The sequence below is a fragment of the Calypte anna genome, chromosome 28, assembly GCF_003957555.1.
Source record: "Calypte anna isolate BGI_N300 chromosome 28, bCalAnn1_v1.p, whole genome shotgun sequence".
NCBI classification, from domain to species: domain Eukaryota; kingdom Metazoa; phylum Chordata; class Aves; order Apodiformes; family Trochilidae; genus Calypte; species Calypte anna.
In genome coordinates, this window is record NC_044273.1 from 3,473,507 (window position 1) to 3,496,141 (window position 22,635).

Below are 22,635 nucleotides of genomic sequence, written 5' to 3' on the forward strand. Positions count from 1 at the left end.
CTGACTCCCGCCTCCGGCGCTTCCGTGACGTTTGAACACCCTGCGTGCCTATTGGCTGGCGTCGCGGGGTTGCCATGGAGACCGCCGGGGCTCCGCTACTTCCGGGGACGTGGCCGAGGGGGGCGGAATGGCGGCCGGGCCGGGCGGGGGCTCCGCGGGACAGGGCGGGGATGGCGATGAACTCTTCGATGTGAAGAACAACTTCTACATCGGCGCCTACCAGGCCGCCATCAACGAGGCGCAGCGAGTCAAGGTAGGGCCGGGCCGGGCCTCTCCGGGCCTCTGGGTCGGTGTCTCTCCCCGGGCCCTCTTGAGGTAACCCCGAAGGGGAATCAAGAGCGGGAGCTCCTTGCTCTGCAGTCTGGAGAAGAGCCCAGAGCCCCTTCCTTCCAGTGCCTGGAGGGGTCCAGGGAAGCTTGGGAGGGACCTTGGAGAAAGGGAGCCTGGAGGGATGGGATGGGATGGATGGGATGGGATGGGATGAGGGGGAATGGGATGGGGGGGGTGGGATGGGGGGGTGGGGGGGATGAGGGGGAAGGGTTTGGAGCTGAACATGGGAGTTGTGGAATCCCCATCCCTGGCAGTGTTGAAGGAGGGGGATGGGGTTTGGAGTAACCTGGGATGGGGGGCACTGGATCAGCTTTAAGGGGATTTCCAAGCCAAACCTTTCTGTGGGGATTCCGTGGGAATTCTGGGGGGATTCTGGGAAGCACAGAGCCCTGGGTGTGGGGAGGGCTCTTTGAGTTCCCTTCCCCAGGTTTGCTCTGTTTCTCCACGTGTTTTTTTTTTTTTGCAACATGTTTGTGCTGCTGGTTGTTGAGGCTGGTTCTGGGGGGGCTGGTTTACTCTCTGCTGGGTTACTGACAGCCCTGCTCTGTTTCTGGGCTGTTTCTGGGATATTTTGGGGATCTGCCTTCCCGTGGCTGCCCCAGTGGCTCAAGACAGGAGCCTGGGGCTCCCCAGGTGCCTTTCCTCCCTTCTCACCTCCCCTAGGCTGGTTCTGGGGCTCCCTCCTCTTGCAGGGGAAACTTGAGGGGGGCTCTTGTGGCTCCTGAGGTTGTTTTTTTGGGGGGAATCCTCCCAGGTGGGGCTGTTGTGAGGTTCTGGCTGTCCCTGAGTGAGTTTTCTGTCACCTCCTCAGCCCTCCAAGCCCGAGAAGGAGGTGGAGAGAGATGTGTTCCTGTTCCGAGCCTACATAGCCCAGGTGAGGCCCCAGGAGGAGCTGGGGGAGTGGGATCAGAGGGATCAGAGTCCTGGGGACACCGTGTCCCCCCCAGAGGGGGTGACAATTCCTCCTGTAGCTCTGGGACAGGACCTGTCCCCTCCTGCAGGGCTGGGCTGGGGAGGCCTCGCTCTGAGGCAGAGTTTGGGTTGTAAAAAATGGAAAATGGTCCTCTCAGGGGTTATAAAATCTGCCCCTGTCAGCTGTGGTGTGAGGCACAAAGGGGGAAACTTCAGGTCCTGTGTGTGGGGCTGGGAGGGTGAGGATTTTAAGGGCAAAAAAATCATTTTTTGGGTGCTGGAAGATTCACAGGTTTTGGGGTTTTTTTGGTGGGTTTTTTTTTGTTTTCTTGCCTCCCACAGAGAAAATATGGAGTTGTGCTGGATGAAATCAAAGGCAGTGCCAGTGCTGAGCTCCAGGCTGTCAGGATGTTTGCAGAATATCTTTCCAATGAGAGCCAGAGGTGGGTGAGGGCTTGGATCCAGCTCCCTCAGGGATCTCATCCCGAATGGAAAACTCGGGGGCAGCACCTTTGGGTGGGTTTTTTCTGTGCTTAGGAGCAAACCACTCCCTGCTTCTCACCTCTGCTCTTGACAGGGATGCAATTGTTGCTGATTTGGATAAAAAAATGGCAAAAAGTGTGGATGTAGCCAACACCCCCTTCCTGCTGATGGCTGCTTCCATCTATTTCCACGAGAGGAATCCCGACGCGGCGCTGCGTGCCCTGCACCAAGGGGAGAGCTTGGAGTGGTGAGAGGGGCTCTGGGAGGGGTCTGGTGGGCAGGGCTGAGCTCTGCCTTGTCTCTAAAACCCTTGAGAGCCTCCTCTGGGCTTTGCCTCCTGAATCTGAGGAGTTTTGGGGCTCCTGCTGTGGCATCAAGCCCCTTGCTCCCTGTCAATCCCAGTTTAGCAGCCCCTGGGTGTTCAGAGGGAATGTTGTGGGAATGCAGTGAGCAGCTGGGAGCAAGCTGCCCTATCCCAGCTCCTGCTCTGCAGCAGGGAAGGCTCCTGGGGCTCTGCAAATCCCTTTCTCTTGTTGCTCACAGCATGGCCATGATGATTCAGATCCTTCTGAAGCTGGACAGGCTGGACCTGGCTCGGTAAGTTTGGGGTCCTTGTGCTTCTCACCAGTTCCCCCTCTGGGCTGGGCTTTGGTCAGGAGGATTTTTCAGCTTGTTTCTTGTCCTTCTGGGTTGTGATTCCTGCTTTTCCTTCCTTCAGCAAAGAGCTGAAGAAGATGCAGGAACAAGATGAGGATGCAACTCTGACTCAGCTGGCAACTGCCTGGGTGAACCTGGCCATAGTGAGTGTTTTCCCCTCCAGAAACACCACTCCAGGCCTCCTTCCTGCTTCCTCTTTCACATCTTGCTTTCAGAAGAGCATGCAGGGCTTTTGTTGGTTTGGGGTTTGCTAATTTTATTTTTTTTTTTCCCCCCTCCCCCTTCCTTCAAGTACCCAGCAAATACTGGGAGCTCCCTTCCCACTAACTGGCTCTTTTCTCAGTCTTTCATCTGCTCCCCCAGGGAGGAGCTAAACCACTCTTAAATAATTCACAAAACATCAGAACAGAGAATGCCAAGAAGCATCCAAACCTTGCAGGTAAACTCCAAGGGAAGAAATTCTCTGCTTGGAGCAGCCTCTCTTTAAAAAGAATCTTTTTTTTTAAAAAAAAAAGAATGTGAATCAGAGAAAAACACTGAATTCTTGGCAGTCCAGAGAATCAGGTGACTGAAAGCAAGGAGAAAACTCAGTGAAATCCAAGGTCATGCAATAACCTGCTCTGCTAGTAAGACTTCTTTTTTTTTTTCTTAGTTTTCTCTTGGTTTTGCTATGAAATCTGTCATGCATGGCCCTCACCTTACACTAAAACTTGGCTGGATCTGCCTGGACACCTCAATTCCCACCAGGAATCTCCCCTCTGCTGCCTGTGGAGCCTTCCTGAAGCTGGAAGGTTTGGAAAAACCAGGCATCCAGGCTCCCATTTCATTCTAAACATCTCAATTAATAATCTTTTATTATGTCAAACACCCAAAGTGCTTCTTTTGAAGTGATTATTTGGTTGGTTGGGTTTTTTTTTCCTTTCTGAGTGGAAACCTGGATCTTTTTATCACTTAAGTGGTTCTTAATATTTAATATTTAATGCATTTCTTTCCTCTGCAGCCTGACAGGGATCTCTTGGGCTACAGGAGATCCCTTGCATGCCAACACCTCCTAACACATTCCCTACCTCTGCTTTTTAACCCCAGGAATTTATTTGCTGACCTTGTCCTTCAACCATGGCAAGAATGTCCAAGCTTTTCAGCAACCTGAGGTGAGACTCTGGCTCTTTCCTTGCTTTCCAGGGTGGGGAGAAGCTACAAGATGCCTTCTACATCTTCCAAGAGATGGCAGACAAGTGTTCCTCCACCCTCCTCCTGCTCAATGGCCAAGCTGCCTGCTACATGGCCCAGGGCAAGTGGGATGATGCAGAGGGAGTGCTCCAGGAGGCTCTGGAGAAGGTAATTTGTGGATTGGCTTCCAGGAGGATCTGGAGGAAACCAGGGAGGACTTTGAGGGCTCAGCTTGGTGAAGACACCCCAGAACTGATGTTCCTGAGTGGGGGTGGGCCCTGCTCAGAGCTTTTCCTCTCCTTGGTGGGGAAATGAAGCACAGGCTTGGCAGGACTTCTCCTTGCAGCCCATCCCAGCAGATGTGCAGAGAGAAATGAGGGGATTTCTCCTTCTTTTTCAGGACAGTGGCCATCCTGAGACCCTGATCAACTTGGTGGTGCTGTCCCAGCACTTGGGGAAACCCCCAGAGGTGAGGAGGAGCAACCTGCTGCTGCCTTCCTGCCCACAGGGCTGCTTTGCACTCCTGTTCTCATCAGGATTGGCACAAAAAGAAAGAAACAGAGTGTGGGGAGCTCCCAGCTCCCTCAGAAAGGTGTCTGTGGAAAGGTTTTGCCTCAGTTTCTCTCTCCCCACCAGGTTACAAACCGTTACTTGTCCCAGCTGAAGGATGCCCACAAAACCCACCCCTTCATAAAGGAATATCAGGCAAAGGTACTCAGAATCCCTGCCCTAAAATAGGAATTTTCATTCCTCAGCCCAGTGGCTGCTGGGGGGAAATGGATTCTTACCCCATCCACACCCCCCTGCAGTCCTGAGCAGGTTCCTCTCTCTGAAATTTGGGTTTTCAACCCAAATCAGAGGTTTGGGGGTGTCAGGGAGTGGGAACATCCCTCTGGGAGAGGGAATTTGGGGAGGGGGGGTAGAAGGATGAGGATAACTGATAACAGCAAAAGGAAAACAAATCAGGGGGAAGAGGAAAAAAAGTGAGACCTGATCCAAGTTCTCTTTATTCTTGGAATTCTTTTTTGTCCTTGGGAGCTGTGGCAGGGATGTTCTGTCCAGCTCATGCAGGGTTTGTGAACTCAAGAATGAAACTCAAAGTGAAATTCAGAATTTTGTTCATTTTTTCTTGTTTTGACTCACAGGAGAATGACTTTGACAGACTCTCCATGCAGTATGCTCCCAGTGCCTGAGGAGAGGGGAAAGAGGCTCTGGACCTGCTCTGGGGGACCTGAGAAACTGGGCTGGTGTTCAAAACTCTCTGCTCACACAGAAAAAAACCCCTCTGGGAGGCAGTCTGGCTTCAGCTCCCTGTGGCAGGGGCTTGTAACCCACTAAGCCAGTGCTGAACCTGGAGATAATTCACAGCCTCTTGAATTTGGTGGCTGAAAATCCCCCCTGCTGGCTCAGCAGAAAGGAGAGAATGCAACACTGTACTTCCAGCATTCCTAATAAAAACCTTTTCTGGATCTCTGTGCCCCTTGATTTCTGAAATTCAAGTTATTCCACTCTGGGATTGAAGCTTTGTCTTCTGGGTTCATTTTGAAGTTAATTTTCTGCAGTGGGTGTGTGGATCAATCCTCAGTTAGGGATCTTCTTCCAGGCTGCTTCAGACTCCTCCTCTGCCTTCCCATCCTCTGAAAGAACTGGAAGCAGCTGCAGGGGGGGAGAGGGAGCTTCTGAAAATAAAAATAATCCTCTTGTAATAGGCTCAGCTTTAATCTGAAGTTGGTAAAAGGCAGGAGCTCGTGTCCTGCAGCCAGGAAAGTCCTTCCTGCAGCATCTGGGGAGCTGCATTTGTCACCAGTTGCTTCTCCAAGTCTGGTGGGGGCTGAACCTGCCCTGGGGGGGGACAGAACATGACCCAAACCTTCCTGGTTCTGCTTTTTGGGGCTCCTGGGGAGCATCTCAGCCCCTTGGGTGGTGTCAGGTCAGAGAGGGAAGGAGCAGAGTGGAACCCTCAGCTGGGACCTGAACTTTTCACCCCTGGAATTCTCCTTTGGGTTCTGTCTGGGGTTTCTGCTCCTCTGGAAATGCCTCTCCCTGGTGTTGCCTTTGTGCTCCCCCCTGACCAGGGGGGGCTCTGAAAAGCCTCATTGTCTCCTTGCCTGGGCTTGTTTAATGAAGGGTTTTTCAGGGCCTGGGCTGGCATGAATGTTGTCTTTGTGGAGCTGGCTGAGGGAGAGAGTGAAAGGGGCTTGTGTGCTCGGGGCAGCCATTCCCCTGGATGGGGGGAGAGAAAATGGGCTTCAAAATGTAAACAAGAAAACCTGGGGGCAAGGCAGGAGCTTTGGGACCTCTGAGAGGGCCCCTCAGTTTAGGAAGGAGATTGAGGTGCTGGAGCAGGTCCAAAGGAGGCAACTGGGCTGGTGAAGGGATCCAGCACAGATCCTATGAGGAGAGGCTGAGGGAGCTGGGGGTGTTGAGGCTGGAGAAGAGGAGGCTCAGGGGAGACCTCATCACTCTCTCCAACTCCCTGAAAGGAGGTTGGAGCCAGGGGGGGGTTGGGCTCTTTTCCCAGGCAACTCTCAGCAAGACAAGAGGGCAGGGTCTCAAGTTGTGCCAGGGGAGGTTTAGGTTGGAGATTAGAAAGAATTTCTTTCTGGAGAGGGTGATCAGGCATTGGAATGGGCTGCCCAGGGAAGTAGTGGATTCTCCGTGTCTGGAGATCTTTCCAAAGAGCCTGGATGTGGCACTGAGTGCCATGGGCTGGGAACTGCAGCAGGAGTGGATCAAGGGTTGGACTTGATGATCTCTGAGGTCCCTTCCAACCCAGCCCATTCTATGATTCTGTGATGTTTTCTTCTCATTGCTGTCCCAAAGCCAGGAGAGAGCTTGCAGTGAACCTGGAGGCAGAGAAATGGCTTTAAATGACCTAAAACTCAGGTTTTGTCTCCCTTCCCTCTCAAGTTTCAGTCCCACAGGTGCCTGGGGTGGGGGTTATTCTCCATCCCTAGGGTTAAGGATCCCCCAGCTGCAATTTAGCCCAAAATTCTGGGGGATTAGGACACAGCTGAGCTGAATTTACTTCTCCAGGGCTGAAATTAAACTCTGCTGCCTCTGCTCTGGGATTCCTGGTGTGCTTCCACCCGAGCCAACTCAACATTGGCATTTTAGGAGATTTTTCACCTTAAACCCACACTTCTAAACCTCTGAGTGCTTTACAGGACAGTGGATGAACTGCTTTTCATTTTTAACACCTCCCCAATGAGGTTTTGGGGCTGGAGGAGGCTTTTCCCCAGGGGGGGCTTTTTGGCAAGGCTGTGTTTGCATTTTTCCAGGTTCAGCTCCTTGTTCCGGGGCTTCCTGAGCTGCTCCAGGTGCCCGAGTGGAAACACCTGATGGATTTTCCACTCCGAGGAAGGGAAAACCCTGCAGCTTTGTAAGGAAAGGAGGAATCTACTGCTGCTGGGAGGCTTTTTCTGAGAGGTATGGAAGAAAGATGGGGAGAAATAAGGGTTGTTTGGGTTTGTTTGTTTTTTAAAAGAGGGTTTAAAGATGAAAGGTGTTTTGGACATGGGGTTGTTGGGCAATATTTCCGAGGTGCTGTGGGGACCTCACAGCCACCTAGAGGTGCCCCTTGGCAGGTTCTGGGCTTTTTTTTCTCCTCAATTATCACCTCGGGACACCCAAAATATTTGTGTCTCCCCTGCTGCCTCCAGCCCCACCTCCCCTCTCAGCCTCATTGTTGGGTTTGGGGGGGGTTTAATATTAAAAAACTGCTGCAACTTCCCCCCTGCTGATTAACGGGAACCTAATGAGCCTCTAATTAACGGGCACCGAGTGACCCAACGTCCCCCCACCCCCACCCCGAAGGGGCCCAACGGGGGCTGGGGAAGGGAGGGAAGGGAGGGATGGGGGGCGGCTCTTAGAGCCCCGGTAACGGCGGGGAGGGGAGTCCCGGTGCCGGTCCCGCCCAGCGCGGAGCCTGCGCGGACCCGGCGGGCCATGGGCGGGCAGCGCTGAGCGCCATGCAGGCTCCCGAACCCATGCCCGGGTACGGGCAGCTGCTCCGGAGGGGCTACGGGAGCTTGGCCGGGGCCGTGCGGGGCTGCGGGGATTGCGGGTGGGAATTGGCCCGCAGGACCTGGACGGAAAACGCTCACCTGAGCTGGGGAGAGGTTCTGCTCTGCGGGTTCTGCGCCCTGGGTTGGACCTTGCTGCGCCGAGCAGCCGCCCGCAACCTCTTTCGGGTCAGTTCGGGGAACCCCAAAGGGACCGGGGGGCACCGGGATGCGGGGGGATAGGGGGGAGTGTGGGGGGGTTGGAGTGGGGGGCTTCTCTCTGCCATCGGGGGGCTGCATCCTAGAGGCTCCTTGCACAGGGAGGGGTCCTGTTCTGCATCCCTGGGGTCTCCATGCACGGGGGGGTCCTGTCCTCCATCCCTGGGGTTTCCTTGCATGAGGGGGGGTTCTGTTCTCCATCCCTGGGGTCTCCATGCACGGGGGGGGGTCCTGTTCTGCATTCCTGGAGTGTCTTTGCATGAGGGGGGTCTTGTTCTCTATCCCTGGGGTCTTCTTGTATGAGGAGTGTCCTGTTCTCCATCCCTGGGGTCTCCTTGCACGGGGTGAGGGGGGGGGGGGGGTCCTGTCCTCCATCCCTGGGGTGTCCTTGCACGGGAGGGGGTCCTGTTCTGCATCCCTGGGGTCTCCATGCACAGGGGGGGGGTCTTGTTCTCCATCCCGGGGGTTCCCTCAGCTCATCCTCTGCCACCCGGTGCTGCATCCCGGGGCCCCGTAACACCGGGGATGGGGAGGGGAGGGGGCAGGGGGATCCTCCATTCCTCCTTCCATCCTTTGCATCCAGGGAGGCTCCGTCCTCTCCTCCATCCCGGGGGGCCGTCGCATGGGAAAGCTCCTCCTGAGCCACATCCCGGCCCCTCGGGGGTCTCGTTGCGTGGGGGAATCACGTCCCCTTCCCCTAAGGGGGTGGGGGGGGATGCTGTATGAAAGACCCCCCCCAATCTCCTCCTCACTTTCCCCCGGGGCTGCATCCTGGAGGACCGAGCATCCCGCTGCCCCCCCCACCCCATCCCTCTCTTCCTTTAGCTGGGAATGTTGGGGGGGACGGGGACAGGACCCCATTTTTACGTCTCCTCCCTGGTTTTGCGTGGTTTTGCTGTCCCTCCCGGTGCGGGGAGGGGGGGGGGGAGATGGCTGCGGTGCTGCAGTGCTGGCCCGACCTTCCTTCTCCCAGCGCAGGGATGCGGGGATGCCCGCACCCGACCCGCGCAGCCTCCCAGCGCCTTCCCGGCCTTTGTCCCCTCCTCGGCTGGACTGTCCCCTGGAAGGGACGTGGGGAGAAAGGTGTCCCCGAGGGTGAAGCCGCTTTCTGTTTAATTTCTCCTGGTGCAAAACCCACGGAAGGAAACGGGAGCTTCCCCCCCCCCCCTCTTTCCGATGGCTCCGTCCCAGCTGGGGCCGTTCCTGCCGCGCTGCTTTCCTAGAGAGATGCTCAGCGCTTTCCTCTGCGGTTTCCCTGGGTTTGGAAGGCAGGAGCAGGAGAAATAAGCAGTGTTTTGTGGCAGGGGGGAAGCAGAGGTGTCAGCAGAGGTGTCAGCAGAGGGGGTACAGGAGTGTGTGTGGCTCTGGGTGGCTCCAGGGGACAGGCCCCGGGCCCTGGGTGAGCTGCTGCGCAGCTCGGAGGCAGCTCCCCGGCATCCCTCCCCTGGGTCATGATGCTCTCGGGAGGGATTGGTGTCCCTTGCCTTTAAAGTGACCCTTTCCTGCCTGTTGAGAGCTGGCTTTGCTTATCTGATAATGCCAGGCTGAGCTTGACCTTGTGCAAGGTTCCACTCCAAGTCATCCCCAAGGCAAGAGAACAGGCTGGGCTTTGGGCTTTGTTTTGTTTTAAATGCAGGGTTCAATTTTTCCTCCTTGCCTGCACCCCTTTCTTCCTGGGGAGACTCAGAGCTGGGCTGGTGGAGGGAACCCAGTGTAAGAAATCCAAGGAAATTCCCTTTGTGCTCCAGTTTCTCCCTGCCTGAGGCTTCACCTTGACAGAACCAGGAGTGATCAGAGCATGGAGAAAAAAACTAAACCCTCTTCATGCCATGGGAGCTGCTCAGGGCCTTTTTGGAGGGTTCTGCTTGGCATTTTGTGCCTGTGCTGAGTTATCCTTCCCTCTGAGAAATGGGTCAGGGTGTAATTGCAGAAGAGTGAGGGGGGGGCTGGTCCAAGCAGGTTCTCGTGGCTCCATCTGCATGTGTTAAAGTGATGAGATGCTGAGGGAAATTGGGATGGCATCAGTTTTCTGCTGGGGGGGATAAGTGGCAGGGTAGCAGTAGGCAGAGACAGCTCTCTCTCTCTCTCTCTCTCTCTCTATTTTTAAGGATTTTATATTTTTAAGGATCTCTTCCCTGCTTGCTATGGAAAAAACTGGAGGTTGTGGCTCCTCTCAAAAAGCTCTGCAAGGATTTAGGATATTGCTTTGGATCTCGTGGTGCTGCCCTGGCAGAGGTGGAGTGGGGCTCCTCAGGAGGGAAAACCAGGGAGAAAAAAGAAGAGAGCTCCTGTCTGACCCTGGGAGGAAACTTGGGTTCCCAGAGCATCCTTCCCAGTTCTGGAGGTCTTCATGTTCCAGTTATAAAAATGAATCCACCCAGAGTTCAGAGAATGCCTCCTTTGCTGCCTGCTATTTATAAATAATATTTCTTGCTGCTTGAATTGTGATTTTCTGCATCTGAAGAGGAAGTAACTCTTCACCACAAGGGCCTGGGGAGGGAAATGCACCTCACTTAGCTGTGGCCAGGAGTGCTCCTCAGAGCACTGAGTGCATTAAAGCCTCTTCCTGGCCTCTCTATGGCCTCGTTTTTAGCAGTGGGATGGAGAGCAGAGGCTCCTGACTCTCTGCCAGAACCACAGCACCATTTATCCTGCACTGCCCTTGTCACAAAAGGTCTCACAGTTGGGTTGAAGAAGTTGTGAAGGTTGTCCCTGGGATGGGAGGAGTTTGCTTGGGGTCTGGGAGGGTGGAATTCCCCCTGTTCCCATGGCCAGGTTGCTGCCTGTCAACCTGGGGTGAGCTTTCCCCATCACCCCATAGAGCAGGGATCATCTTGGGCCCATTGCCTCTTCCTCCCTGGATCCTTGCTTGGTGCAAATGTGGGAAGGAGTTGGTTGGGGTCTGGGAGGGTGGAATTCCCCCTGTTCCCATGGCCAGGTTGCTGCCTGTGGGTTGGATGTGCTTTCCCCATCACCCCCTAGAGCAGGGATCATCTTGGGCCCGTTGCCTCTTCCTCCCTGGATCCTTGCTTGGTGCAAATGTGGGAAGGAGTTGGTTGGGTGTAACTGAGAAAATGTGGATTACAGGGGACGGAAGGACCCCAAAGTATGGAGGTCATGGGTGTTTCTGCAGAGACCTGAGGGATGGATCCATCCTCTCTGGGAGCTTGAGGGCTCAGCTTCATCCCACTGACTCCTGAGTGCCCAAACTTGGATGCTACTTGGGCCACATCTGGTTTTATGACCTCCCTGGGGCTGCAGAGCCCCTCCAGGACTGAAAGCCAAGCCAATTGGAGTGTCACCAGCTCATGGAACCTCCTTGGGTCTTTGTGCTCCTCTCCTCCTCCTCCTGCTGCTGCAGTTTGTGGCTGAGCCCCAGCAGGCTCTGTCCTTGGTGTGTCCCCTGTGCAGGGAGCAGCTGCAGTCAGGCTCTGGGGAGTTTGATTAAAAACCAGCAACCTGAGCATCTCTGCATTAGTTACACGTCCTGGAGGGCAGCTGAGCCCAGCAGTGCCCATTGGAACAGGACCAAGCAGCTCCTGGAGCCCAGGGAGCTGGAAACTCCTTTGCTGAGCTGGTCCTGAGTCAATGGATCAACACTTGAATGGATCAAAGCAACCTGGAGAGATCCAAACTGAGGAGCACCCAGGGGAGATAATCCAGAGATTACACCTGGAGATAATCCAGAAGAGCCCTAAACCCCCCTGAGCCATCTTTGCTGCTGGGCAATGAAGTTCCCCAAAGCAGCAAAGTTTAAGTCCCTAAGGGAGCAGCACCCAAAGCTGCCCCTGGGTGATGGTGCCCAGGTGCCACCTCTCTCCTTTTCTCTGCAGGGGGTAAATATTTCCCCTTTTTGGCCCTTTTTGGCTCTCAGAATTTCCTTGCAGTGTCCTCTGCAAGGAAAAGTCTTGTGGAAATTGGGAAAATGTGTTCTGGGAAGCCAGGTTTCTAGGTGAGGGATACAGGATAGCCCCAGGGAGGATGTGACAAGCAAGGTTCCTCCTCTCCCTTTTTTTTTCTGGTGATTCATGCCATTTTTCTCTATGATAGTGCCAAGACTTTTTTTTTTTTCTTTCCCAAGCCCAGCACTCAACGTGTGACTGGAAGGGGGGGAATTCTCACAGCCCCAGCTTCCCCCCATGATCCCTGCAGAGAGCAGAGGACCCCGATGGAGCCTGGGATGGATGAAGGCTCTGCCATTCCCCTAATTCCTCCCAATCCCTGGAATCTGAGGGCTGGGGGGAAGCCACAACAATTGTGCCTTTTCTGCAAGTTGGAGGAGGAGGAGGAGGAGGCTGAGCTGTGCCTGGGAGCAGGGGCTGCTCCTCAGCACCCAGGCCCTGGGAGGTTTCTCAGCCCCCTCTGCCTCCTCTTCCAAGTCTCTTCTGTTGCTTTGCTCTCCCAGGAGTGAGCAAAGCTTTTTTTGCTGCTTGCAGAGAAATAATATGTTTGTTTGTCACTCTTGTTGTAGGACCTTTTTCTCTGTGTGTTTTTTTTTTTTAATCTGGAAAGTGTTGGCCAGAGCCTAACACAGCTTCCCAGTGTCCCAGCAGCTGTGTGGGCAGAGAAACTGAGGCACTGAGCATCCCACTGCCTGCTGGGGGGATGAACAAGGAGGGCTGGAGCTCTTCATTCCCTTTTCCTCACGGGGTGACAGCCCTTGCCTTTGGGTCCTCGGGCTCCTGGGGTCTCATTTCTTGGGGTTTAGCAAGGAGTGACCCTGCACTGGGTCTGTCCTTCTGCAGGGGGGTGGCAGCTGCTCCTGGGCTGGGTCCCTTGGGGTGAAAAAGCAGGACCAGAGCCCTCAGAGGATGCTCCCCAGGCAGCAGTGGCAGCTCCAGGGAAGGGGGAAGGAGCTGCTGGTTGTGCTCAGAGCTCTGCCCTCTCCTCATTGTCATCTGCAGGGAGTAAAAGCTGCTGGGTGCCAAGCTGCCAGCTCCCTGGGCTGAGCCTGCTCCGTGCCAGCCAGGGCTTTGTGTTCCTCTGGGAACTCCTTGTGCCCAGGAGGCAGCCACAGGGCTGAGCCCTCAGCTCCAGGCTGGGGAGGAGGGGGGGGTGGCAGAGGTGCTGGGGGTGCTGTGGGGGATACAATTGCTCTGGAACAACCCTCCATTCATCACCCATCCCCACCAGGCTGCTGGGAGCACCCGTGTCCTGCTGGCTTGGAGCTTTAAGGGCACCCAGCAGCTCCTCTGGCACTGGAGGCTGTGAAAAGGCAGAGAGAATGTGTCTGCTTTTTGCTAGGGGGATTTATTCTTTTTTTTTTCCTGACACTTCAGCTGTGGGCAGGGACAGTTTCCATTGGATTTCTCTTCCCAACTCCCCCGAGCTCAGGCATTTCCCTCCTCCCAGGGCTGGAACAGTCGGAGCCCTCAGCCCCTTCCACTTCCCAAGTGGGTCAGAAAGGTTCCTCTGAGGGTTTGTGGCAGGGGGAGGGGGGAGCCAGAGCCTCTCTGCCTTGAAGCAAAGCCCTGGGACATCACTTGCCAAGAGCCTTGGGCTCTTTCAGCCGGATCTGTTCCAGCCGCAGCACCCGTCACCCCTAGCAACAGGCATCTCTGCACCGTTGCCATGGGAACGGCAGCAGGGGAGCAGGAGGACATCCCCCACCTCGCCTGTCTCCCACCCTCAGGGAAAGGGCAGATTCCTGCGTGGGGTGGGCTCTGGGCATCTCCTTGGCTCTTGCTGGTGGCCTGGGTGGGGGTGTCTCCCCAGGGACATTGCCAAGGTGTCACTGGTTCCCCTCCAGTCCTGCCCTGGGTGTGCTCCAGAGCCAGTCCCCCTTTTTTTGGGGTGCTCAGGGGACAGCCCTGAGGCTGCTGGGGGGTGGGTGATGGGGACAGTTTGCTGCTCTGCTGCCACCTCTGCCCAGGCTGCAGAAAATATAAAATATCTGAGTGCCCCGTGGCCTTGTCACCAGGGCAGGGACCTTGGGGGGGGTCTGAGAAGCAGGAAAAGGACTTGGCTGCTGCTGCTGTAGGGGGTTGAGGCTGAGCTCAGCACCATTCAGCAGGGCAGGGGCTCTGCCACCTCCCTGTGTGACACTGTGATGAGCTGTCCCCACCTCTGAGCTGCTCCAGTCCCCAGAGACACAAATAATTCATGCTTTGTGGGCTTGGGACTTTCTGTCTCTGCATTATTTATTCACCCTTCAAGCTTCCTCCTCTTTTTTTGTCTTTTTTTTTTTTCCTGCTGTGGCTCCTTGGCAGCTGAGTGGGGCTGAGGAGGAGCAGGCAGAGCTGAGCCTTAGAGGATGCTCAGAGATCCTGGCAGAGCTCTGGGGGGGTTTGGTGCTCCCAGGTTAAAGCAGTGCTGGGAAACCCCCAGCTCAGCACCCAAACCCCTTTTAGGTTGGGACAATGCTTGGAGTGGAATCCTTTGAAAAAAAAAATCTGAGGCTGAGAGGGGCTAAAAGCCAGAACAGCCACTGAGCCACTGCCTGGGGACAGCTGGAACCTTAATTTAGCCTTGGGAGCATCCAGGGGCTGAGGGCAGGCTGCAGAAAGTGCTGACCTGGGGCAGGGTACAGTTACTGTGCAGGCATTTTGTTTTCATCCCTTGCTTATCAGCTCTCTCCCTGGGGGAGCTCTCAACCCAGGGTTGTGGTTTTTTGGGGTTTTTTGGGTGTTTTCTGTGGTTCAGGCAATGCTGATCCCCAGCTCCCTGGCCTTGGCTGCTCCTTTGCAGCTGGGGGTTGGGTTTTGTTGTGGTTTTTTTTCTCACTCTGGTGATGAGAAGCAGGAATGGTGCCTGGTGTGGCTCAGCTGCCAGGGAGGGGTAAAACCATCCTGGGCAAGCTGAGCAGGGAGCATCCCTCTGTCTGGCAGGGATTGGGATGAAGGGAAGTGTCAGCTGCTCCTCCTGGGGAGCTGAAATTGCTCCCTGCTGGGGTTTTGCTTTGAGCCTCATTCCCCCTTTCTCCCTCCCCAGTGCCTGGAGGAGGCAGGGGGGGAACCCAGGAGTCCTGGGGATGGGTTAGAAAGTTTCCCTCTGATTAACACCCAGCCACCTGCAGAGCTCCTGGGTCCCCTCCCTTCTCCTTGGCCAAAGTTGGGGGGGATTTGTCTCCCATTTCCCAGTCCTGACTGGGATGGGGGGGAGAAACCAGCAGCGTTTTAGTGCTGGTCAGCTGGAAAGGGAGGATGGGGAGGTGTGGGAAAGGAGGAGGACTCAGCCCCCCAGCCCTTTACTGACTCATTCCCTGGAAATTTGGTCCCTTCCAGTGCTGGTTGCTCATTCAGGGGAGGTTTGGGGCTGCAGGACTTTGGCTGAGTGGGAAGGGAGCTGGCAGGGTCTGTGTGTGCAGGGACAGCTTGGTTACATCTCCCTCTCCTGGCTTTCCATGTGCTGATAGGGCTTGAATTGAATTTTAGGAAGTTTTTGGCTCTGTTCTGCACAAGCCAGCAGCCCCTGGAGCCAGGGGGATGGAGCAGTGGGTGCATTGCCCTAAACTCTTATTTTTTCTCCCCAAGTTTCTGCTCTCGTGGCTGAGTGGAAGGATCTGCAGCCTTTTCGTGGCCTTTTCCCCTGCTTCAGCTTTTTGCCTCATTATTTGAGCTGTAAAAGCAGACAGGAAAACAGGGCCCTGGGTTTGCTCTGTCTGTGCAGGCTGGGTGCTGGAGTTTCTTGGAGATTTGATGCCTCTGCCCTGAGCTCCCCAAGTTTGGGGTTTTTTTCCCCCCTGTAATGATCCTTTTCTCTTTCTCTTTTCTTTCCCCTTTTCCCCTTTTCCCCTTTTCCCCTTTTCCCCTTTCCCCCTTTCCCCTTTTCCCCCTTTTCCCCTTTTCCCCTCTTCCCCTCTTCCCCTCTTCCCCTCTTCCCCTCTTCCCCTCTTCCCCTTTTCCCCTTTTTTTCCCCTTTCCCTCTTTTTTCCCCTTTCCCCCTTTTCCCCCCCTTTTTCCCCCCCTTTTCCCCCCCCTTTCCCCCCCTTTCCCCCCCTTTTCCCCCTTTTCCCCCCCTTTTCCCCCCCTTTTCCCCCCCTTTTCCCCCCTTTTTCCCCCTTTTTCCCCCCCTTTTTCCCTCCCTTTTTCCCCCCTTTTCCCCCCCTTTTTCCCCCCCTTTTTCCCCCCCTTTTTTCCCCCCCCTTTTCTCCCCCCTTTTCCCCCCCTTTTCCCCCCCTTTTCCCCCCCCTTTTCCCCCCCTTTCCCCCCCTTTTTCCCCCCCTTTCCCCCCCTTTGCCCGCCCCCTTTGCCCGCCCCCTTTGCCCCCCCCTTCCCCCCCCTTTCCCCCCCCCTTTTCCCCCCCCTTTTCCCCCCCCTTTTCCCCCCCCTTTCCCCCCCCTTTTCCCCCCCTTTTCCCCCCCTTTTTCCCCCCCTTTTTCCCCCCCTTTTCCCCCCCTTTTTCCCCCCTTTTTCCCCCTCCCCTTTTTCCCCCTTTCCCCCTTCTTCCCCCTTTTCTCCCCCCTTTTCCCCCTTCCCCCTTTTCCCCCCCCTTTCCATCTTTTCCCCCCCTTTTTCCCCCCTTTTCCCCCCTTTTTTCCCCCCTTTTTTCCCCCCCCTTTTTCCCCCCCTTTTTCCCCCCCCTTTTCCCCCCCCTTTTTCCCCCCCCTTTTCCCCCCCCTTTTTCCCCCCCTTTTTCCCCCCCCTTTTTCCCCCCCGTTTTCCCCCCCCTTTATTCCCCCTTCCCCCCCCTTTATCCCCCCTTTCCCCCCCTTTTCCCCCCTTATTTCCCCCCCCTTTTTCCCCCCCTTTTTCCCCCCCCTTTTTCCCCCCCTTTTCCCCCCCTTTTTGTCCCCCCCCTTTTCCCCCCTTTTCCCCCTTTTTTTTCCCCTTTTTTTTCCTCCCCCCCCTTTTCCCCCCTTTTTCTTCTCCCTTCTCCTCGCAGCCCTTTGGGGAATGGTGCAACTTGCAGCCCAAAGATGCTGCCAAGATGCCAGAGAGTGCCTGGAAGCTGCTTTTCTACACATTCTCCTGGTCTTATGGCCTCTACCTGCTCTTCTTCACCGATTACCCCTTCTTCTACGACCCCCCCTCTGTGTTTTATGGTAAGGAGGAACACGAGTGGGGGGGTGGGGGGTGTCCAGGTTCCTGTGTTGAACAAGGGAAGGGGAACTTGGTGAGCAAAAGGCTCAAACCCTTTAAATGCCTTTTCTGGGATGCTGTGGGTAGAGGGGGGGCAGCACAGGCTGGGTTTTTATTTCATTTCCTTACAGACAGAGTCACCTAGTGGCTGCTGGAGCTGGGAGGGGCTGGGAGGTGTCCATGGGGGGGGGGGGAATGGGTTGGAGTAGCTGGAGGATTGGGAATTCAAGCAGGAGAGAAGCAAACCAAGGTTTTTCCCTTCAACCCAAGGGATGCCACAGGCAGAGTTTGGGACCCAGGATGCCCAAATCCCCCTCCAACCTTTCATCTCTCTGAGGTTCTGGGCAGGACCTGGAGGAGCCCAGCACTGGAGCTCTTTGTGCTTTTGGTTCTGGCTTCACCTCTGGGTGGGTTTTTTGTGGTTTTTTTTTTTTTTTTTGGTCCCCCCCTCAGACTGGAAGAAGGGCATGGAGGTACCCACAGACATTGCCATTGCTTACCTGCTGCAGTGCAGCTTCTATGGCCACTCCATCTATGCCACTGCCTACATGGACACCTGGCGCAAGGACTCGGTGGTGATGCTGCTGCACCATGTGGTGACCCTGACCCTCATTGCCCTCTCCTACGCCTTCAGGTGAGCTCCTGGGGCTCTCCCTCTGCCCCCCTGAGCAGCTGCTGGGGGGTTGCTGGCAGGAGGAGGCTGCTCAGCCTCTCCCCGGGTTCCCCTCCCTGCTCCTGGCTCCTTGCTCTGCTTCCCGGGGTGATTCCCAAGGTCTGTGGGCTCCTGGGGTGATGGGTGCTGACATCCACCCTGCACCCTGCACATCTCTTTCCCTGCTTCCCTTTTTTCCTACAAGTATCACAGCGTGGGCATCCTTCTCCTCTTCCTTCAAAGTCAGGGACGTCCAGCTCTTCCCAGCTCCCTTTTTCCCTCCCTGGGCATCCTTCTCCTCTTCTTCCATAAAGTCAATGCTGTCCAGCTCTTCCCTGCTCCCCTTTTTCCCTCCAGCTACCCCAACATGGGCATCCTTGTCCTCTTCCTGCAAAGTCAGTGATATCCAGCTCTTCCCAGCTCCCTTTTTCCCTACCTGGGCATCCTTCTCTTCTTCCATAAAGTCAATGCTGCCCAGCTCTTCCCTGCTCCCTTTTTTCCTACATGGGCATCCTTATCCTCTTCCTGCAGTCAGTGATGTCCAGCTCTTCCCTACTCCTTTTTTCCATCCAGCTACCCCAACATGGGCATCCTTGTCCTTTTCTTCCACAAAGTCAGTGATATCCAGCTCTTCCCTGCTCCCTTTTTCCCTCCAGGTACCACAACGTGGGCATCCTTGTCCTCTTCCTACACGATGTCAATGATGTGCAGCTGGAATTCACCAAGCTCAATGTTTACTTCAAGCACCGGGGGGGAGTTTATCACCGCCTCAACGATGTCATCTCCAACATTGGCTGCCTCACCTTCAGCATCAGCTGGTGAGCTTCAGCCCCCTCTTCCTCCTCCTCCTTCCTCCTCCTCCCTCCTCCTTCCTCCTCCTCCTTCCTCCTCCTTCCTCCTCCTCCTTCCTCCTCTCCTTCCTCCTCCTCCTTCCTCCTCCTCCTTCCTCCTCCTCCTTCCTCCTCCTCCTTCCTCCTCCTCCTTCCTCCTCCTCCTTCCTCCTCCTCCTTCCTCCTCCTCCTTCCTCCTCCTCCTTCCTCCTCCTCCTTCCTCCTCCTCCTTCCTCCTCCTCCTTCCTCCTCCTTCCTCCTCCTCCTTCCTCCTCCTCCTTCCTCCTCCTTCCTCCTCCTTCCTCCTCCTTCCTCCTCCTTCCTCCTCCCTTCCTCCTCCCTTCCTCTTCCTCCCCAGCTTTTCCATTCCCCCTGGAGCCTCGGGGTTTTGTTCCTGGGAACTGAGTCCTTTCAGCAAGCTCTGGAGAAGAGCTTCCCGCAGAGCCTGACCCCATGCTGGGCTCGGAATCCTTCTGTAGTCCCTCGGTGTCTGTCACCCCTGAAGTGCCTGTGAAATGTGGCTCACAGAATGCCAAATGAGCCCAGGGGAGGAGGAGCTGCTGCCATTTAGAATCACAGGATGGGCTGGGTTGGAAGGGACCTCAGAGATCATCAAGTCCAACCCTTGATCCACTCCTGCTGCAGTTCCCAGCCCATGGCACTCAGTGCCACATCCAGGCTCTTTGGAAAGATCTCCAGACACGGAGAATCCACTCCTTCCCTGGGCAGCCCATTCCAATGCCTGATCACCCTCTCCAGAAAGAAATTCTTTCTCATCTCCAACCTAAACCTCCCCTGGCACAACTTGAGACCCTGCCCTCTTGTCTTGCTGAGAGTTGCCTGGGAAAAGAGCCCAACCCCCCCCTGGCTCCAACCTCCTTTCAGGGAGTTGGAGAGAGTGATGAGGTCTCCCCTGAGCCTCCTCTTCTCCAGCCTCAACACCCCCAGCTCCCTCAGCCCTTCCTCACAGCAATTCTGCTGGATCCCTTCACAGCCTCCTTGCTCTTCTCTGGACCTGCTCCAGCACCTCAAGCTCCTTCCTGAGCTGAGGGGCCCAGAACTGGACACAGGACTCAAGCTGTGGCCTCACCAGAGCTGAGCACAGGGGCAGAATCCCTTCCCCCACTCACTCAGAAGCACTTTTAGAAGAAAGCAAGCTCAGGGCTGTCCCAGATTTCCAGCCTTGTTATTCCTCCTGGGACAAGACAGGGAATAAAAAAATAAAAAAATGATGATGAGGAGTAGAGCTGGGTCAGTGTCAGGTTGTCACTCCTCATCTGTCCCTTTGTCCCCATCTCTGCAGCACAGAGCTCTTGCCCCTCTCCTCTCAGAGCCCTTTCTCTGCCCTGCAGGTTCTGGTTCCGTCTCTACTGGTTCCCCCTCAAGGTTCTCTACACCACTTGTCACTCCAGCCTCCAGTCGGTCCCCAACATCCCCTTCTACTTCTTCTTCAACGCTCTGCTCCTCATCCTCACCCTGATGAACATCTACTGGTTCCTGGTGAGGCTGGGGGGGGGCTCAGCATCCCCCACGGGAGGGGAGGAGGAGGAGGGAAAATCCAGGGAGTGCCCTGGGGGTTCCTCTCTGCTGGAATTCAGCCTGTCTGGCACCCTGGAGATCCCTGAGGAGGGAGTGGGAACAGCAGCTGAGGCCCTGGAATTCCTCTGGGGGGAAAGGTTGGGGCATCACCTGGAGCTCTGGGGAGGGAGGGGACTGGGAGGGCTCAAGCTGAGTTCATCAGCCCAGGGGGGGAGGAAGCAGGCAGGGCTGAGACTGATTTTTATTGATTTTTGTTTATTTTTGTTTATTTTTTGGTCCTGATTTTTTATTTATTTATTTATTTATTGGTCCTGATATTTATTTATTTTTTTGGTCCTGCTTTTTATTTATTTATTTATTGGTCCTGCTATTTATTTATTTATTGGTCCTGATATTTATTTATTTTTTGGTCCTAATTTTTATTTATTTATTGGTCTTGATATTTATTTATTTATTTATTGGTCCTGCTTTTTATTTATTTGTTGGTCCTGATATTTATTGATTGGTCCTGTTTTTTATTTATTGGTCCTGATATTTATTTACTGGTCCTGCTTTTTATTTATTTATTGGTCCTGATTTTTATTTATTTATTTATTTATTAGTCCTGATATCTATTTACTTATTGGTCCTGCTTTTTATTTATTTATTGGTCCTGCTTTTTATTTATTTATTGGTCCTGATATTTATTTATTTATTGGTCCTGCTTTTTATTTCTTATTTTGCTCCTGATTTTTACTTATCTTTTGATCCTGCTTTTAGGGTTTGTTTTTTTTTTTAACCTCATCCATCCCTGAGGGCTCTGCCTTGCCCTTTTTGGGGCTGAGGCCAGTGGGGAAAGGTGGTCCTGGTGTGGGTTGGTTGTTGTTGGGGTGGGGGGAAGAGCTGTAGGACTTGGGGTCTGGGTCTGACTGTATCTCCCCCCCCCCCCCCCCCAGTACATCATCCTCTTCGTGGGGAAGGTGCTGCTGGGGCAGGTGCAGGAGGTGAATGATGTGCGTGAGTACGACGTGGAGGAGAGCAGGAAACCCCCCCTGGGCAAGGAGAAAGAAGCTGAAGCCTTTCAAGTGCCCCCTGCTCTGAAAGAAGGGTGTGTGAGCAAGGGGGTGACAAAAAAAACCTCTGGGTTATGGGGAGGGGATGGCACAGAGCTCCCGTGGGAGGGTTCACCAGTGGGCTGAGGGACAGGAGAGCAGAGGGTGCCTTGGCACTGCTGGAGGGGACAGGAAGGGGGTTTGTGTCTTTTGGGGTTCATCCGTGGGCACTGGAATAGGATGGAAGTGTCTCAGGTCAGGGTGGATGGAGCTTGGAGCCCCCCTGGGCTGCTGGGAGGGGTCCCTGCCCATCCAGGGGTGGCACTGGGGGAGCATTTGGGGGTTTTTTCCAACCCAAAGCAGTCTGGGATTCTCTGATCTTTGTGTCCTGTGAATCCCCTGCTCACCCTGAGTGCACTGGATCACCCTGGATTATCATTTCCCAAGTCCCATTTTGCTTTCTCCCTGCCAGGGACCTCTCCCTGGGGCTCCCACGTGAGCCTGGAGTGGGCTCAATACAGAGCAAAGAAGGAAAACCCCACCATGAACCCCCCCTAATCTTGGAATGGATGTCCCTGGAATTAATCCTCTTGTCCCTGGCTGGGAGGACACAGGAATTGGGGGGGTTCTGGACCCACCAGAGGGACAGTCTTGGTCTGAGGGGTTGTAAAATCCCCAGGGGGCTGCTCTCACTTCTTGGGGTGTCCATGGAGCTTGGTGAGGGGTTCCTGGAACCCATGGGGCAGCTCTGGTTGTGACTGGGAGCAAACTGGGTGAGGCTGAGCTGGGTCTGATCTCAGGAGTCACTTATGACAATAAGGGAGGGAGCAGCAATGTGGAGAAACCAAGGCTCACAGTGTCCCTTTTTTTTTTCTTTGCCAGGCTGCACCTGAAGAATGGACTTGTCAAGGACAAGAGGTTGTGAGGACAGTGTGGCTGCAGCAGCCTGGGTGGCCTGGCTGGATCTGGGGACTGACCCAGGACCTGATGCTCAAACCCAGCAGATGAAAGGCACAAGGAGAGAACTTGATCCCTGAGAACCCCTTCATCCCCTGCCTGGAGCTGGGGAAGTGATGCCACTGACAGGATGGGGCCCTCCTGGGGGGTTTTCCTCTGCCCAGCCTGATGCTGAGGTGCTTTCTGTAGCCAGTCCATGCTGGTTCAGTTGGGAAGTTGGTGGTTTTGCTGGTCCAGGTAGGATTTGGAGCTGGCTTTAGGTCCCCTGGTGTTCCTCCTGTCCCTCCATCCCTTGGTGTTCTCTGTCCCTTTGTGATTTCCCATCTCTTGGACCCTCCCAGCAGCCCTGAAGGGGCTCTGACCCAGCATCAAACTGGGGAGGGGAGGGAAATGTCCTCTCCTGCACTGGCATCACTGGCCCAGGCAAGGGGAGCCCAATTCCAGCTCTTGTTGAGCTGAGCAGAGGCTCAGGAGGTGATGCTGTCCCCTCTGAGCCCCCTCCCCAGAGCTGCCCCCCTGTTCCTGGGAGCACAGCACAATTCCTGGGAACAGGGCAGCCTGGAAACCCAACCCTGGAGGATGATTCCAGCTCCCTGTCCTGCCAGGGGAGGGCCAGGAGATGTCATTTGTGTCCAAAAGCCAATGTAAATCTGATCATTGCTTAAAAAAAACAAAACAAAACAAAAACCAACAAACCAGGTCCAGTCCTGCAGGGTCCCTTCCTGAGGGGTCTTTGGCCTCTCCCCCAACAATCTTGCTCAAGGAAAGAACAAAGTTTCTGCTCCCTCTGTTGGTTTTCCAAGCAACCTCGAGCCTTGCAGGGTCCCTGGG

At 55.0% G+C, this 22,635-nt stretch overlaps 2 protein-coding genes across 2 annotated transcripts; both read left to right on the forward strand.

The window, feature by feature from the left end:
* Positions 1 to 83: 83 nt before the first annotated feature.
* Positions 84 to 5,021, forward strand: COPE (coatomer protein complex subunit epsilon). Its single transcript, XM_008500978.2, has 10 exons — positions 84 to 253; positions 1,142 to 1,204; positions 1,585 to 1,685; positions 1,820 to 1,972; positions 2,269 to 2,322; positions 2,444 to 2,525; positions 3,565 to 3,720; positions 3,953 to 4,021; positions 4,189 to 4,263; positions 4,698 to 5,021. The coding sequence occupies exons 1-10, from the start codon at positions 128 to 130 to the stop codon at positions 4,743 to 4,745; spliced, it is 927 nt and encodes a 308-aa protein (XP_008499200.2). The 5' UTR covers positions 84 to 127; the 3' UTR covers positions 4,746 to 5,021.
* Positions 5,022 to 7,476: 2,455 nt separating this feature from the next.
* CERS1 (ceramide synthase 1) lies at positions 7,477 to 22,475 on the forward strand. Its single transcript, XM_008500979.2, has 7 exons — positions 7,477 to 7,745; positions 16,599 to 16,758; positions 17,249 to 17,429; positions 18,104 to 18,265; positions 19,630 to 19,777; positions 20,752 to 20,903; positions 21,730 to 22,475. The coding sequence occupies exons 1-7, from the start codon at positions 7,524 to 7,526 to the stop codon at positions 21,770 to 21,772; spliced, it is 1,068 nt and encodes a 355-aa protein (XP_008499201.2). The 5' UTR covers positions 7,477 to 7,523; the 3' UTR covers positions 21,773 to 22,475.
* The last annotated feature ends 160 nt before the right edge of the window (positions 22,476 to 22,635 follow it).